This window comes from Monodelphis domestica, chromosome 8, assembly GCF_027887165.1.
Source record: "Monodelphis domestica isolate mMonDom1 chromosome 8, mMonDom1.pri, whole genome shotgun sequence".
In the NCBI taxonomy this organism is placed as follows: domain Eukaryota; kingdom Metazoa; phylum Chordata; class Mammalia; order Didelphimorphia; family Didelphidae; genus Monodelphis; species Monodelphis domestica.
The window spans coordinates 10,395,055-10,409,973 of record NC_077234.1 but is presented as its reverse complement, the minus strand read 5'-3'; the positions used below and the strand labels follow the sequence as shown (position 1 = coordinate 10,409,973).

At 44.5% G+C, this 14,919-nt stretch overlaps 1 protein-coding gene across 1 annotated transcript in view; it reads left to right on the top strand.

The window, feature by feature from the left end:
• GAL3ST2 (galactose-3-O-sulfotransferase 2) overlaps nt 1-9,988 on the top strand; it is a 74,697-nt gene extending 64,709 nt beyond the window's left edge. Inside the window, exon 4 of the mRNA XM_007502429.3 lies at nt 8,967-9,988. Within this exon, the coding sequence (XP_007502491.1) occupies nt 8,967-9,776 (810 nt within the window). The 3' untranslated portion in view covers nt 9,777-9,988. The remainder of the gene's footprint in view (nt 1-8,966) is intronic.
• The last annotated feature ends 4,931 nt before the right edge of the window (nt 9,989-14,919 follow it).

The following is a 14,919-nucleotide window of genomic DNA, read 5'->3' as shown; positions in this document are numbered from 1 at the left end:
TAGATAATCCAGATCTGGTCTTATTTACTGATGGTTCTTTTATGAGAGATGGCATATGATACAGTGGAGCTTCTGTAGTCACAGAATTTGCCACTGAGTCATCAGCTTCACTACCATCTAATATTAGCATTCAAGGAGCAGAATTCATAGCTCTGAAGCACACTTGTATAATTGCCAAGGATAAAAAGGCAACAATTTATACAGATTCTAGATATACTTTTGGCATTTGTCACTCAGTCAGAATGCTATGGCTCCAGAGAGGATTTTTTAACCTCAGCTGGAAAATCTATAGCTAATGCAGAAATTATTAATGAAGTTCTTTCTGCTCTATAGCTGCCTGAAGCCCTAGCTGTAGTTCATTGCTCTGCCCACACAGTGGCACTGACCCTGTCTCTAGAGGAAATGATTGAGCATATGCTGCTGCAAAGCTAGCAGCCATAGAAGGGCCTGAATTAATTTTAAGATTAACAACCACTGATGATTTAAATTTATCACTTTCCTATAATGAAAAGGAAGTGGAAAAATGGAAACAAAAATTCAAAGCAAAACATATTAATGGAGTATGGGTGTCATCTGAAGGAAAACCCCTGCTTCCTAGAAGTTTCTATCACTAAATTTGCCAATCTATTCATAAGAATGGTCACTTTGGTACCCAGGGTATCGTGGACTCTGTTAAGAGAGTATGGATAGCCCCTGGTATAACTACTATAGCCTCTAATGTGTGTTCAGCCTGCTCTACCTGCCAAGCATATAACCAACATACATTTCGTGGCAAAGCCTTTGGTGGGCGTCCTCTGGCTTACACACCTTTTGAGCATCTACAGATAGATTTCATAACAATGCCAAATGCTGGATGTTATAAATTTTGTCTAGTCATAGTAGATCAACTAACCAGATGGCTGGAAGCATTTCCTGCGACCCGAGCCACAGCATCTTTTGTTGCTAAGGTGCTTTTAAAAGAAATTATTCCTTGCTTTGGCCTGCCAGAATGTATTGATTCAGATAGAGGAAGTCATTTTACTGATTCTGTCCTAAATCAGATATTTTTTGCTTGGGGATAACTCCCAAATTCCATGTTCCATATCATCCCCAGAGCTCACGCCAAGTGGAGAGGATGAACTTAAAACTATGATTGGCAAATTATGCACTGAGACCCATTTAAAATGGCCTGAAATTCTCCCTCTGGCCCTATTTTATCTTAGAAGCAGGCCTAGAGGAGACCTACAAATCTCACCATTTGCGATGCTTTTTGGACATCCACCTATACAAGCTAAACCTTTCTCCCCTGCATATATATCACTATTAGGGGGAGATACTACTATTGCTTCCTATATACAGGAATTACAGCATAAACTGTGTGAACTTCAGGAATCCAGAGCTGCAGTACAAGCCAGACCACTAGACTTTTCTCTTCATGACCTAAACCCAGGAGACAAAGTGTGTATTAAGAATTTCAAGCATACTGGAGCAACTCAGTCTTCCTGGGAAGGACCATTCCAAATATTGTTAACTACTCCAACATCTATAAAGGTTGGAGAGAAGGACTCTTGGATTCATTGCTCACATGTGAAGAAAGCATCTTATGTTGAGACTGATTGACTGTATCCTATCATATGCATTGGAGATAATAATCCATAAACAAGTGGATGCTGTTTTTTGGGGGCACATTGAATTCCTGATTCCCCCCATTTTTATTATTGCTTTTCTTTTCTTTTGATTAGAATATTTGATTTTTTCTTTTTTTCCTCATTTCTTATACTAAAGGTACAGACAATTAATATTATTTTTCTGCAGTAATATAACATGTTAAACTTATATTACTGCAGAAAAATAATATTAATTGTATACTTGCTATAATATCAAATGCATACCCCAAAGCTTTAAACTATGGGAAAATGCCATTTATTGATAAAATGTTATGGGACTGAGATTAATGTTTGTATCTGATTCTAGAAAAAGGGATAAAAACAAGGAGCACAGACAACCTGAATTAGTGCCAAAAGAGCACACAGGAAATACTAATGTGGACTTGAGGTTGTGATGCTTGACATATGTTAAGTCTTGTATCTACACTTTTTTTGTGAAATACTCATACAAGTACCAAAATTTGACTATCATGCTGGCTCCCTATATCCCTGAGAATGACAAAAATCAGACCAGGGAATGACACTTCCCTATCAAAATAGAATTCTAGTTCCTTTTCTTCTTATATTATGGCAACTTCCTGTAGTCTTGGCTACAAATGGGTAAGTGAATATAACTGCATTCTGTCCTACAGACTTGTGGGATAGAAACTACTTTAAATTGGACCTATACAAGGGCCTATTTTGAATTTTTTTCCTTATGTTTTTTGGTTGTGTTTTTCTCTTTTTTTGATAATTGACTCATACACACCCATAACTCTACATTGCATCCTGAGATGAACTGGATTTTTTTTAACACCCACTTTGGGGGGGGGGATTGTATTTTAATATAAAATCCAAGATTTTGATTTTTTTTGTTTGAGAAAGATCTTCAAGGAAAAAGCTTGCTAACTCCTAAATCCAGAGAATGAACTGTCACAGAAACATGCCAGAAAACCCATACTTCATCAAGAAGATCAAGAATGAACTTTGGATGTGGTTGATTGAACTGAAGTTTGATTGAACATTTATTTGTAAATGTACACTTTTATGCCAAGGCCCCTAATTTGGCTTTCTGTCAATGCACCTAACAAAACATTGGTTTTACTTTCTTTCTTTTCTTTTCCTCCCTCACTACTGTAATTTCCTCTTAGAAATCGAATATTGTATACATCTGTAGTTAGAAGTGCTTTAGGACTACAAATGATTATGTTAAATGATCAATGGGGAGACTAGTCTCCCAATGATCATCAAGGGGATTGTGAATCTTAAAACTGCTCAGATTCTACTTCAGAAGATTTGATTAAGCTATTCCCCATTTTTAACAATGGAGGTACTTGATCAGGAATTTATTGAGAACTTTTAAAATTACTCCACCCTATTCAGACAGTACCTTAGGGGAAGATAAAGTTGAAAACTCCTGATTGAATAATGAAAAAGTCCCTAACTCATGATAATAGTAAAGCTAGAACCTTAAGCTAGATCTATTTTTAGATCTAATACAAAAAGGTACTAAGTACCTATAAAGGTTAAATTAATCACTAAAAGGTCAAGCAACTTACAAAAGGAAAGCTTAACAAAAGAGGTGTGAAGTACTCAGAGGATTTATTTTAATCAGAGAAGGTGAGAACAAAAGAAGATGAGAACTAAGAATAGGGAGTCCTGGGAAAAGCATCTATTGTGATTGGTAGGTGTGAAAATTTAGGGGAGGTGACATAAGAGAAAATTTCTTTAAAAGGAAGGGACTTATTGAATTTGAGGTTTTGGAGTTGGTAGTTGGAAAGAGTTTTGGATTGGAAGTTAGTTGGAGTTGGAGTTCAGAGGTTTGGAGTGCTTGCTTGAAGACAATCTTGTGGTGAGTGATAAAGACTGACTCGCTCTCCCTTAGGCTCAGGCCTAGGCCATTTTGGCCTAGGCCCTTTCTACTATTCTCTCTCTCTCTCTCTCTCTCTCTCTCTCTCTCTCTCTCTCCCTCTCTCTCCTTCCCTTAATTCCTTCATTTGTATTAATTAAAAATCTCCATAAAACCCAGCTGACTTGGGTATTTTCATATTTGGGAATTTTCCCATGGCGACCACTTAATTTTAGATTTTAAATCAAGACACTAAAAATTACCTTTACAGAGTTTGGCATTACAGTTTTCAACATTCACAGTCTTGGCAAACCACATTTTCACGGCTACACAAGTCACTACCCTGTTCCTTTTGCTTAGCGGCCTGAGTTTGAAAACCCCAAAGGACTATACATGTGTCCACTTCTGTGATGATGATGGAATCCAATCAGCTGTTATAAGCCATGTATGAAGGAATTCTTTTGAGTCAAAGCACATTTTCACATTGGCTAGATCCTTGAAATATTTTTCTCTTTTTACATTCTGAGTCCTTTACCTTTGTATTAAGAGGTAGGTAGTTTCACCATTAGCCCTCTGGAACCCTGGTTGAGCTTTACATTGATAAGAAGCATTCAGTACAATAGTATTCTATCACATCTATATACCATCACTTGTTTAGCTATTCCTCAGTTTATGTCCCCATTCTTTGACACCACAAAAGAACCATAAATGTTTTTGTATATCTTTAGAGATTATGTTTTGAACTAATCTCTTTCTTAATCTCTCCCTCTAATTCTTCCAACTTCCCCTTTTCCTCATATTTCACTGTTCAATGAAATGTGTTTCTGTACATCTCTCTCTCTCTCTCTCTCTCTCTCTCTCTCTCTCTCTCTCTCTCTCTCTCTCTCCCTTCCTTCCTTCCTTCCTTCCTTCCTTCCTTCCTTCCTTCCTTCCTTCCTTTGACCATTTCTCATGAGAGTGAAATTCAAGGATTAACTTCTTTCTCCTCCTACCCTTTCCTCCTTGTTTCAGTAGATGTCTACTCATGCACCCACCATGATTACATGACATAATTTTCCCAAAGCTTCCTTTTCCTATCCTTCCTCCCACTCCCAGTATATTCCTCTTCCCATATCTTTCCATTCTTTTCTTAAGACTATCCAGACACAATAGAACCACTCCTAAGTCTTGTCTATTTGATCTGCCTCTATTAGGGAGGGGGTAACATGTATCATCTCCCTATATCTAAATGGGAGCAGCTTATCCTTTAATCTATCATTGTTTATTCATTTTTACCTTTTTGTGTTTCTCTTCATTCCTGGTTGGAATTTCAAAGGTTTTTCATAGCTCTGGCTTTTTCATCAGGAATGCTTGGAACATCTCTATTTTCCTAAAAGTCTGTATTTTCCTCCTGTAGCATTATACTGGTTTTACTGGTGAAGTTGTTCTTGATTGTGCTGCCTTCTGGAATATTGCATTCCAAGTTCTCTGTTTCTTTAGAGTAGTGCCTGCTAAATCCTGTACAATCCTGACAATGGCTCCTTATTATCTGGATTCTTTCTTTCTGGAAGCTTGCAATATTTTTTTCTTTGATTTGTAAGCTTTAGATTTTGGCTGTGATATTCCTGAGAGTTTTCATAGGCAAGTTCTTCTAGGAGGTGACTGGTGGCTTCTTCTTCTTTCCATTTTCCTCTCTGGTTCTAGAGATCTGGGCAGCTTTCTTGAAACAAGGTATGTATAGGCTCCATTTTTGGTCATAGGTGTCACGGAATCTATTATTCTTATATTTTTTCCCTCCTCAATATGTTTTCCAGATCAGCTGTTTTGCAGTAATATTCCTTACATTTTCTTCTATTTCTAAGCCTTTTGACTTTGTTCTAATGTTCCTTGTTGCCTCATTGGCTTCTTTTTGCTTCATTCGCATTTTTAGAGAATTTGTTACTCGAGCAAGGTTTTATCTCTTGTGCCAACTGTTGACCTCCTTTCCAGTTGTTTCTAATATAGCTCTCATTTCTTTTCCAGCTTCCCCTCTAAGCCCCCCATTCTATTTATAAGAAAATTTAAACTCTTTAAAAAAGTGGTTGCTTCATCTGATGCCATTTGTGTTTTGGCCTGGGCTGCATTTTCTTCTGAGGCTTTGCTCATAGACGTCTTGGTGTCATTCTCTTCTGCATTTGTGCCTTGAGTGTTCCTGCCACCATTAGCTCTGAGCTCCTTGTGGCGAGGTTCTTACTTTGTTTGCCTGCTCGTTTAGCCTGCTTCCTGGCTCTGAGATGGGTCCTGAGCATTTGTAGAGAGAATATCTGGGTTGCCTCTGGTTGCTGCTTTCCTGAGGTATTGAGTGCTGTGCTTTTGGGGGATCTCCTGGACAAGCTGGTGTCTAGGGCTCCCAAAGTGGCCCAATCCAAGGCAAAGTCTGATTGCTGCCTCCGGTCTGAGCCTTGCAAGTTCCAGACCCATAAGTTTGGGTCTGAACATGAATTGACTGCTGCTGCTAGACTCCACCCCTGGCTGCCAGTTGGGCAATTCTGACGGATTAGAATAGCCCCACTGTAGGCTTGCCTTTGGCCTGGGATTCCAGCCATGGTTATTCCTCTGCAGACTGGACAAGAGACTGGGAATGAGATCCTGCTCTGTTTCTGGGGTTTGAGCCTCAATGCTTCGACCTTTCTTGGTCCACTGCCCAGGGCCTCCCTCCCCGGGTATATCATTCCTGGGTTCAGTTCTCTCAGGATTTGTGGCTCGGAGCTGGGTAATGAGTGACAAAGTTGCCAGTCCCCGCCATTCCCCATTAGAGTGCCCCGATAGAAATCTGGCTGACTGGAGACTTAGCACAACCCTGACCCCAGTGTCTGCAGTCTGTCTTCTTATGGTGACTTGGGCAGGCAAATGACTCTGTCTTTTCCTGGTCTTTGGCCCACTATGTTTTCTAGATGTATTTACAGAAGTTTTGTGGAGGAGAACTCACACTGTTGTTCTGCCCTCATGGCTCTGCCTCCTTGACCTTCTCTTGAGAGAAGTCAGGGAAGCTGGGAAGTGGAGTGAGGAGGGAAAGCACTCCAGGCTTCAGAGATGGTGGGCACAAGGGCATGGAGACAGGAGGTGGAGTGCAAGGACTGCAGATGAGCCCGTGTAGCAGGGGAGCACTCAGGATGATGGGGAGAGTCAAAGGGCTGGAGAAGGACTAAGGGGTGGGATCAAGAATGCACATAGAATGGTTGGTCTTGAGGCATGTTGGTGGTTCAGGGGATGGAGAGTCAGGTCTAGAGATAAGAGGTCCTGGGTTCTAATCTGGCCTCAGACACTTCCTAGCTGGGTGACCCTGGGCGAGTCACAACCTCCATGGCCTAGCCCTTACCACTCTTCTGCCTCAGAACCTATACATAGTGCTCATTCTGAGACAGAAGGTGAGGGTTTGGAAAAAAAAGAATTAGTTTGGGCAAGGAGAAGGGCTGCCTCTTCCAGTGAGATAAGAATGATGGAGGTGAATGAAAGAAAGCATCTGAGTGATAAGTGATGAGGAGGGGGGGGAAAGTGTGACAAGGAAATCACTTTAAAAGATTGATATATATTAATTTAAGGTTGCCAAGGAATTCAGCTATGTAATTCCTAAATGAAAACTCAAGTCAGCCGTCAACCTTTTATAGAGTTTAATTACAAACAGGAGGAAGAAAGGAATTAGAGATAGAGAGAGAGAGGGAGAGAGAAAGGGGAGAGAAGGGAATAGGGCTTAAATACCCCCTTTGTTTAGGCTGGGCCAAAAGGCCCAAGCCCTTAGATAGCTGAGGCAAAGAAAGGAAATCAGTCCCTATCATTCACGTGACCAAAATGGAGAAACAGTCTCAGGGGCCTCCACCTCCAGCTTCCTTCAGAGCAAGCTTCTCAGAGCACAACCTCTCCAACCAACCCCCCCTCTAGTCCTCAGACCCCGCTATCTTTAAGGAAACCATCCAAGTTCCCTCCCCTCAGTTCTCACATCTACCAATCACTGTCCATCATTTTCCCTGTGCCAATGGTGGCTCTAGCTTAACCCAGGACCGCCCAGAGGTCTGTGGCTTTGCACATGTCTGTTGAAGGTCATATTCTCAAATAATCAAATCTTGATCCTTTGCTATAGCCCTTCCTAAATCCTGTTACCCTGAGTAGGGTGTAGATTGGAATAATGAAATTTTGATCTATGCTGCAGCCCTTCCTAAATCCTGTTACCCTGAGTAGGGTGGAGATTGGAATAATGAAATTTTGATCTATGCTGCAGCCCTTTCCATGGCTCAGCAAAAGGTTTCTGTCCTAAAGTAATCTTAAGAAGGGAGGAGGAGGAACCTCCCATGCCAATGGGGTTCACATTATCAATAGGGAATTTTTCAAGTATGAAATTTCCCAATGGTGAAATTTTCAACATTTATAAGTCTAAGAAATTTTAAGGTTTACAAAAGGACAGAGGAAGAAGCCTGTCTCTAGAGTCTACTATGTGCCAGGCACAGTACTAACATGATCTGATCTCACAACAACACAAATAACAATGCTGTTATCATCTCCTTTTTTCAGTTGGGGAAATTGAGCAAACTACAGCTAAATGTCTAGATGAAGCAAAGTTCTCCCTGAGAGGGTGGGAAAACAGGTGCCCTAGGAGCAGAAGAGACTTGACGAGGGATGGAAAGGTTTGGCCACTATGGGACAGTGAGTCAATTTTTGTTGTTTAGTCATGCCTGACTCTGTGACTCCATACTGTTTGTGGGGTGACACTGGAATTGTTTGCCATTTCCTCTTCTAGTGGATTAAGGGAAGGAGAAGTTAAGTGGCTTGCCCAGGGCCACACATCTAGTAAATGTCTGAGGCCAGATTTGAACTTGGATCTCCCTGACTCTTGGCCCAGTTCTCTATCCTCTGAGCCATCAGCTGCCTCAGTGGATGAGGAAGATGTGAAAGGATTTTTACCAATGAGGGGCTGTCTGAGATTGTAGAACACAAGTCAGCCCAGCTTTGTAATTTCCTCTGCTTCATTTAGGACCATAAGAATAGGATAAAAGGAGTCGGAGAGTGGGCTAATCCAGGGGTTGGAGTTTGGGGAGGCACGATTGGCTCTGGGACAAGGGGGAGGGATTTGGTAGTAGAGGATAATAGAGAGGTGGAGAGGTTCGACATGGGAAGGGGAAGAAGGGAAGGGAAGAGGAGGCGGCTTGCCCTGGAGTGTTAGCCTAGGAAAGAAAGAAAGTGTGAAGGGATTGGAGATTGTGGGGAGGAGAACAGGCTTCAGGTGGGTTCTCGACAGCAGCACATATAGCGCAAGAACCTTCTACTCATCAGCCTCTTGGAAAGAACTGAGCAGAGGTATGCTGGCATTTGGCTGGCGTGATGCCCTCTGATGTTCCCGAGAGGTGGTAGATATCGCTCAGTCTAGGTTGGGTGCTCCCTGCTCCAAAGCCTGACCCGGGTTCCTTCTTATGCTCCCAGCATACCTTGGGGACCACCGGAGTCAGCTCATGGTCTTTTCTCTTCTCTCTTCTCTCCCAAAGGTAAAGAAAGTCATGCCGAACAACACGTTCTACTTTTCCATTTTGAGGAACCCGGTTTTCCAGCTGGAGTCGTCCTTCATGTATTACAAAAGCTACGCCCCGGCTTTTCAGAAGCCCAAGAGCTTGAATGAGTTTTTGGCTTCTCCACTGAAGTACTACAATGAACAATTAGCCATGAGAAACATCTATGCCAAGAATAACATGTGGTTTGACTTTGGCTACGACAACAACAGAGAGGGCAAAGATTACGTGCGGGCCGTCATCCAGGAGATCCAGCAGCAGTTCCACCTCATCCTCATTTCCGACTATTTCGACGAGTCCATGGTCCTCCTGAGAAACAGCCTGCACTGGGAGCTGGACGATGTGGTTTACTTCAAGCTGAACTCTCGGAGCGAGAGCACCATCCAGAACCTGACCAGGGAGAACCAGGAGAAGGTGAGGGAGTGGTGTGCTTTGGACTGGGAACTTTACCAGCACTTCAATAGGACTTTCTGGCGGAAGATCAGGGAGGTCGTCGGGCTGAGGAAGCTGGCGAAGGAAGTGGCCCTCTTGAGGGCCAGGCAGCAGGAGCTCATGGACATCTGCATCCAGGACGGGAAGCCCAAGAACAAGACCCAGATCAAAGATCTGAACCTCAGGCCCTACCAGTCTGGGGATGCCAACATCCTGGGCTACAACCTCAAACAACAGCTAGACAACGAGACACTGGCAATGTGCCAGAGGATGGTGATGCCCGAGATACAGTACATGTCTCACTTGTACTCCCAGCAATTCCCCACGAACCCCGCCAAGAAGATCAGGCTGCAGTGATGGGAAAGTGATTGTCTTCAACCGGAAGCTCAATGCTTGGGGGCTTGAGGGCCCTGTCAGAGGGTGACCACCAGACTCCTGAAGGCTCCCCAGACTCTGCTGTGGCCAGTGGGGAAAAGGCTTCAAAAAAGAGGGGTCCCAGGGACCACCTGGGGCTAAAGGGTCTCAACTCAATCCAGAGTTTTATTAAAAAAAATCTACTGTGGAATATAGCCTTAAGATAACAGGATTCTTTTCCTTTGAGGGGATGGAATGAGTGTGTGTGTGTGTGTGTGTGTGTGTGTGTGTGTGTGTGAGAGACCAAAAAAGGAGGGTCTATTTTCCAGGTCACTAATCTTATGGTCATCTCCTCCCAGAAGGCATCTAAGCCAAGAACGCCAGGTGATATTCCCAGAAGGGATCCAGGTAGTAAGGGGACAACATTGGATCCCAAAGAGGAACATTCTGGAACCCGATGGGTCCAATGGTGGAATTTTAGGTCCAATTGTTGCCCTTTTCTCCCCTTGAATGAATTGGGACTTAACTGGGGCGGGAACTCCCAGGAAGAAAATTCCCTCTACCAATGCAGGTCTGCTATTGTTCTAAAATTCAGTCCGCCTGGGCCATGGAGAGGTTAGGTGATTGCTCGGGGCTCCCACAACCAGAATGTGAGAGGGTCAAGACTTGAACACAGGTCTTCCCATCTGTTAGATCAGCTTCCTTTGCACCAGATCACCCTGGTTACTTAGAGGCTGGAAAATATAGGTCCCATCGATCAGCTTTCTCATGTAATTTGGAAATTGGAAATCAGCTTTCTCATGCCCATTTGGAAAGGAGTTTTAGCTACAGGGACTCTGGCCGCAAGCACTGGTTACGTGTGTGCCAGGCACTGTGGTGGGAGCAAGAAGGCAGAACCTCAGGAGTCACTGGGATGTAATGAGAAGGGCTGCTTGGCTGAACCTCGAGCACATCTGAGCCCTGGTATTTGTTTCCCGAGCCCAGCTTAAAGTGACCGTGGAGATAGTGCATTCTTTGTTGCTGGCCATGCCAGGGCCCAAGTTTCTGCCAACTATCAATTCCACATTTCTATGAGAGAACCATTATGGAGCTTCATTGACAATGGCCCATTCTGCCGTGTCCTAAAGGCCTTTGGGCTCATCAAGACTGGTTTAAATCTTGGCCAATGGAGCTCACAAAACGACTGGTCGGGTTCCCGTACCCAGGAGCTGCTGATTTCAATACATTCCGGAGAGAGAGTCCTTTCTGCACCATCCCTCACAAGGGGTCATTCACTCTTTGCCTTGAACACCTTCAGGAATGGAGAGCTCACTACGTCTCAAGGCAGTGTTCAGAAGGTGGAATTGTTGAGAAGTTTGGTTTTTTTCTTTTTTAAATATCAGATTGAAACCAGCCTTGTGGCTACTTCTCCCTCCTGGCACCAGTCCTGCCTCATGGGGCCAAACCAAACAAGTCTAATCCCTCCTCTCTGTGACAGCCTCCAAGACTTTACTGGCAGCTCTCAAGTGCTCCCAAAGTCTTCTTGGGTCTGGAATAACCATGGCTCGTGCCTTTGACTGACCTCTACAGCACCGCTGCGAGGCCCCTCGTTATCTGCTTGCCTACTCTAGGCGCCGTAGAGCTTATCACTACTATTATTGTTATTATTATTTTCATCATCTCTATTCCGCAAAGCTCTCCCCTGATGGAGGCTGCCCTGATCGGGCACAGAATGGCCCCCCTGCCAGGTTCTATAGGTGAGGCAGGCTTCAAGTAACGAGCCCCAGATGGGTGGGCTCTCCCCCAGCCCCAATTGAGTTGTGAGCTTGCCCAACCCTCTGCGCCCAGGTCTCTAGGAGTGGGGAAAGGGAGCCTCCAGCTTTCTCTTTCTTCTCCTCCACGGTTTGGGATTCGCCCACTCTTCCTTTGGTTTCCTGACGGAAGTGGAGGGAGCCATTTCCTCTCCCGCCTCTTCCTCAGTCACACACAATGCTGCCAGATCCAGAGCCATCCTGAGGCCAGAATGCCCACAGCCGGCTCCCTGGGGAACTGGAGTTGGAGGGGTCCAAAGCCTTATCCTGAAGGAGGACTTCCGAAGCGGGTCACAGTCAGGCCTTTCTGTGTTAATGGATCTTTCTCAAGAGAAAAGAGTTCCCCAAGTCCCCGGGACCTGCTCTCGGGTGCTCACAGCCACAGCTGTTTTCAGGGCGCTGCCTAGCGGGGGCCCTCTGGGCAGTGCTTCTGGGAGGCGGACAAAGCCGTGCCTTTTCTGCTCTGGAGGCTCTCTCTTCATTTAGAATGACTTACTGAATAATGAAAAAGAGTGCGGCAGAGAAAGAAAAGGCACAGCCACGTGCGGCTGCGGCGGCTCTGCTTCCGCACAGGCAGCCCTTCCCGTCGGAGCCTCATCTCACCCCGATTCTGGCACAGGAGAAAAGAAGCCCTTCATTCCCCAGACCAGAAACACGCACCTGCCAAGGGAAGTCACTTCTCCAAGTCTCTCATTGGCTGGACTTGACCTCAGCCTGGGTCAGAGTTCAGTCTTCCACACCAGGAACCATGTGGGACAAGAGGCAAATGTCTTCTGGGTGCCCCAAGGCTTCTGGCACCGAAGTCCCCCACAGGCCTCAGCCTCAGCCTCAAAAGAGGAGGGATTCTTACCCTGGAATACCAGCTGTAGAGCTGATGTCTGGCTCCATCTCATTCCCTGGCCAGTTTGGCATCATTTCAAGCTCTGGGTCATTTAGAGGAATGTTGGGGTAATTACTTTTTGTAACTTAAATGGCAACATCTTTCTGGTTAATTAGTAAACTAGCTTAGAGATTTCTTTTTCTTTTTTTAAAATTCTGGGGGCAGCTGGGTGGCTCAGAGGAATGAGCACCCGGCCTAGAGATGGGGGTCCTGGGTTCAAATCTGGAACTCCGACACTTCCTCGATATGTGACCCTGGGCAAGTCACTTCACTCCCATTGCCTATGAGCCTTTACCACTCTTCTGCCTTGGAACATGTAGGTTCGATTCTAAGATGGAAGGTAAGAGTTTAAAAAAGGAATTTTTACCTCTCATCTTAGAATCAGTACTATGTATTGTTTCAAGGAAAAAGAGCAGTAAGGGTTAGGCAATGGGGGTGAAGTGACTTGCCCAGGGTCACACAACTAGGGAGTGTCTGAGGCCAGATTTGAACCCAGGACCTTCCATCTCTAGGCCTGCCTCTCAATCCACTGAGCCACCTCACTGTCCCTAGCTTGGAGATTTTAACCCAGCCTTGGGCAAATCATTTAACCTCTTAATTCCCCACATCTACTCTTGAAGACTCCAAATTGCAAGTTGGGCTCCAGTCTAGAGCAGTAGATGCCAGAGGTTTCTCGTGCCTGGGGCTGGGTCAGAAGAAGGGAACGTTCCTTGAATGGGCATGTTGACGTCTTTCCTGTTTCTTCTTCTGTCTCCCCTGGATTCAGAGCTCTTCCCCCATGGCATGAGCTACAAGCCCAGGCTCTCTTCAGAGTTCCTTCAACACTGGCCCCAGCAGCCTGGCCCCACTGCATCAGGGAGTCAGAGCCTTTGTGGAAACTGTGTTGTTGACATTCTCTGCCTCCGGTGCATGGGGGACTCCTGCCCTGAGGGGGCCACATGGTGGATCCCGACTGGGAAGGGTCTTTGTCCTTTTCATCCTGATGGTGTCAGTTTTTTCCTCTGATCCATTCTAGCAGCTGCCTAGAGTATCCGAGCAAGGAGAGAAACTTAAATCTCCTCCTCGCCTCGCTGTGTTTCCCCATCCATCAGGTAATGGCTTTGGCAAATGCAAGGCCAATATTTGTTTCCTCAGAGCAGGTGTGATAAACAGCAATGTCTGTGTCAAGACACTATTGAGGACTGGCTAGACATACTGAGGCAAGGCAGGTATTGGACTTGGCAAAGACACGGGTCCTTGGAACCCAGCAGAGCATCACCGTGAAAGTAAACTTTAGAAGGATTTCATAAAGGGAGAAAAAGGCTTTCAGCTGCCAGGAGCTAGCTGCGGGTACCCTTTGGTCAGATGGACATCTCAAGTGGAGGCCACTCTCCCCAGGAACGTCCTGTGTTCAAGGAGAGAGATGATCCCAAGTCTGGGGGAGACATTTTGATTTTTTTTTGCCTTAATTTTTGTATTTTATTTTTTTCCAATTATATGTAAACATTTTAACATGTTTTAAAAATTTTGAGTTTCAAATTCTCTTTCTCTTTCCCTCCCGTCTCTCCTCCTTAAGAAGGCAAGCAATGTGATATAGATAATACATGTGCAGTCATGAAAAACACATTTCCATATTAGCCATGTTGGCGAAAGAAAACCTAGGCCACCCAAGAAAAATAAAGTTAAAAAAAGGCACGCTTTGATCTGAATCCAGATTCCATAAGTTTTTGATCTGGAAGTGGGCAGCATTTTTCAACACGAGACCTTTGGAATTGTCTTGCATCATTGTATTGCTGAGAATAGCTGGGTCATTCACAGCTGATCATCAAACGTTATTGCCGACACGGAGTACAATGTTCTCCTGGTTTGACTCACTTCATTTTGCATCAGTTCATTTAAGTCTTTTCAGGTTTTTCTGGAATCATCCCGCTTCTTGTTTCTTATAGCACAACAGCGTGTGTACCACAGTCCTGTACCACAACTCGTTCAGCTGTTCACCAACAATTAGCATCCTCTTAGTTTCGGATTCATTACCACCTCCAACAGAGCTGCTATGGATATTTTCATAGATATGGGTCTTTATCTTTTTCAATGATCTCTTTGGGATAAAGACTTAGTAGTGGTATTGCTGGATCAAAGGGCAGACGCAGGTTTATTACCCTTTGAGCATAGTTCCAAATTGTGGGGGAGACATTTCTGTAACAACTGCCCTTGCTCTAGTAGTAGTCTCTCGGTAACCGAGAATGACGATTGTCTTTGTGCTTTTTGCACAAAGACACTTGTGTATGAAGGAGATTTAAGTGGAAAAGTCGATGCACAGAGACAGTCCCACTCTCTCGGTGTTGGAAGCCTGGGTCTAGTGGCACGAAAAGTCGTTACACCTGGAGACTTCCTCAGCTGCATTGGATGGCCACGCTGTCTTTTGTGCTCCAACACGCCCTAAGCACTTCACAATGCTTTGCTGCATCGCCATCTCAGCCGCTGAACCTTCTTATTG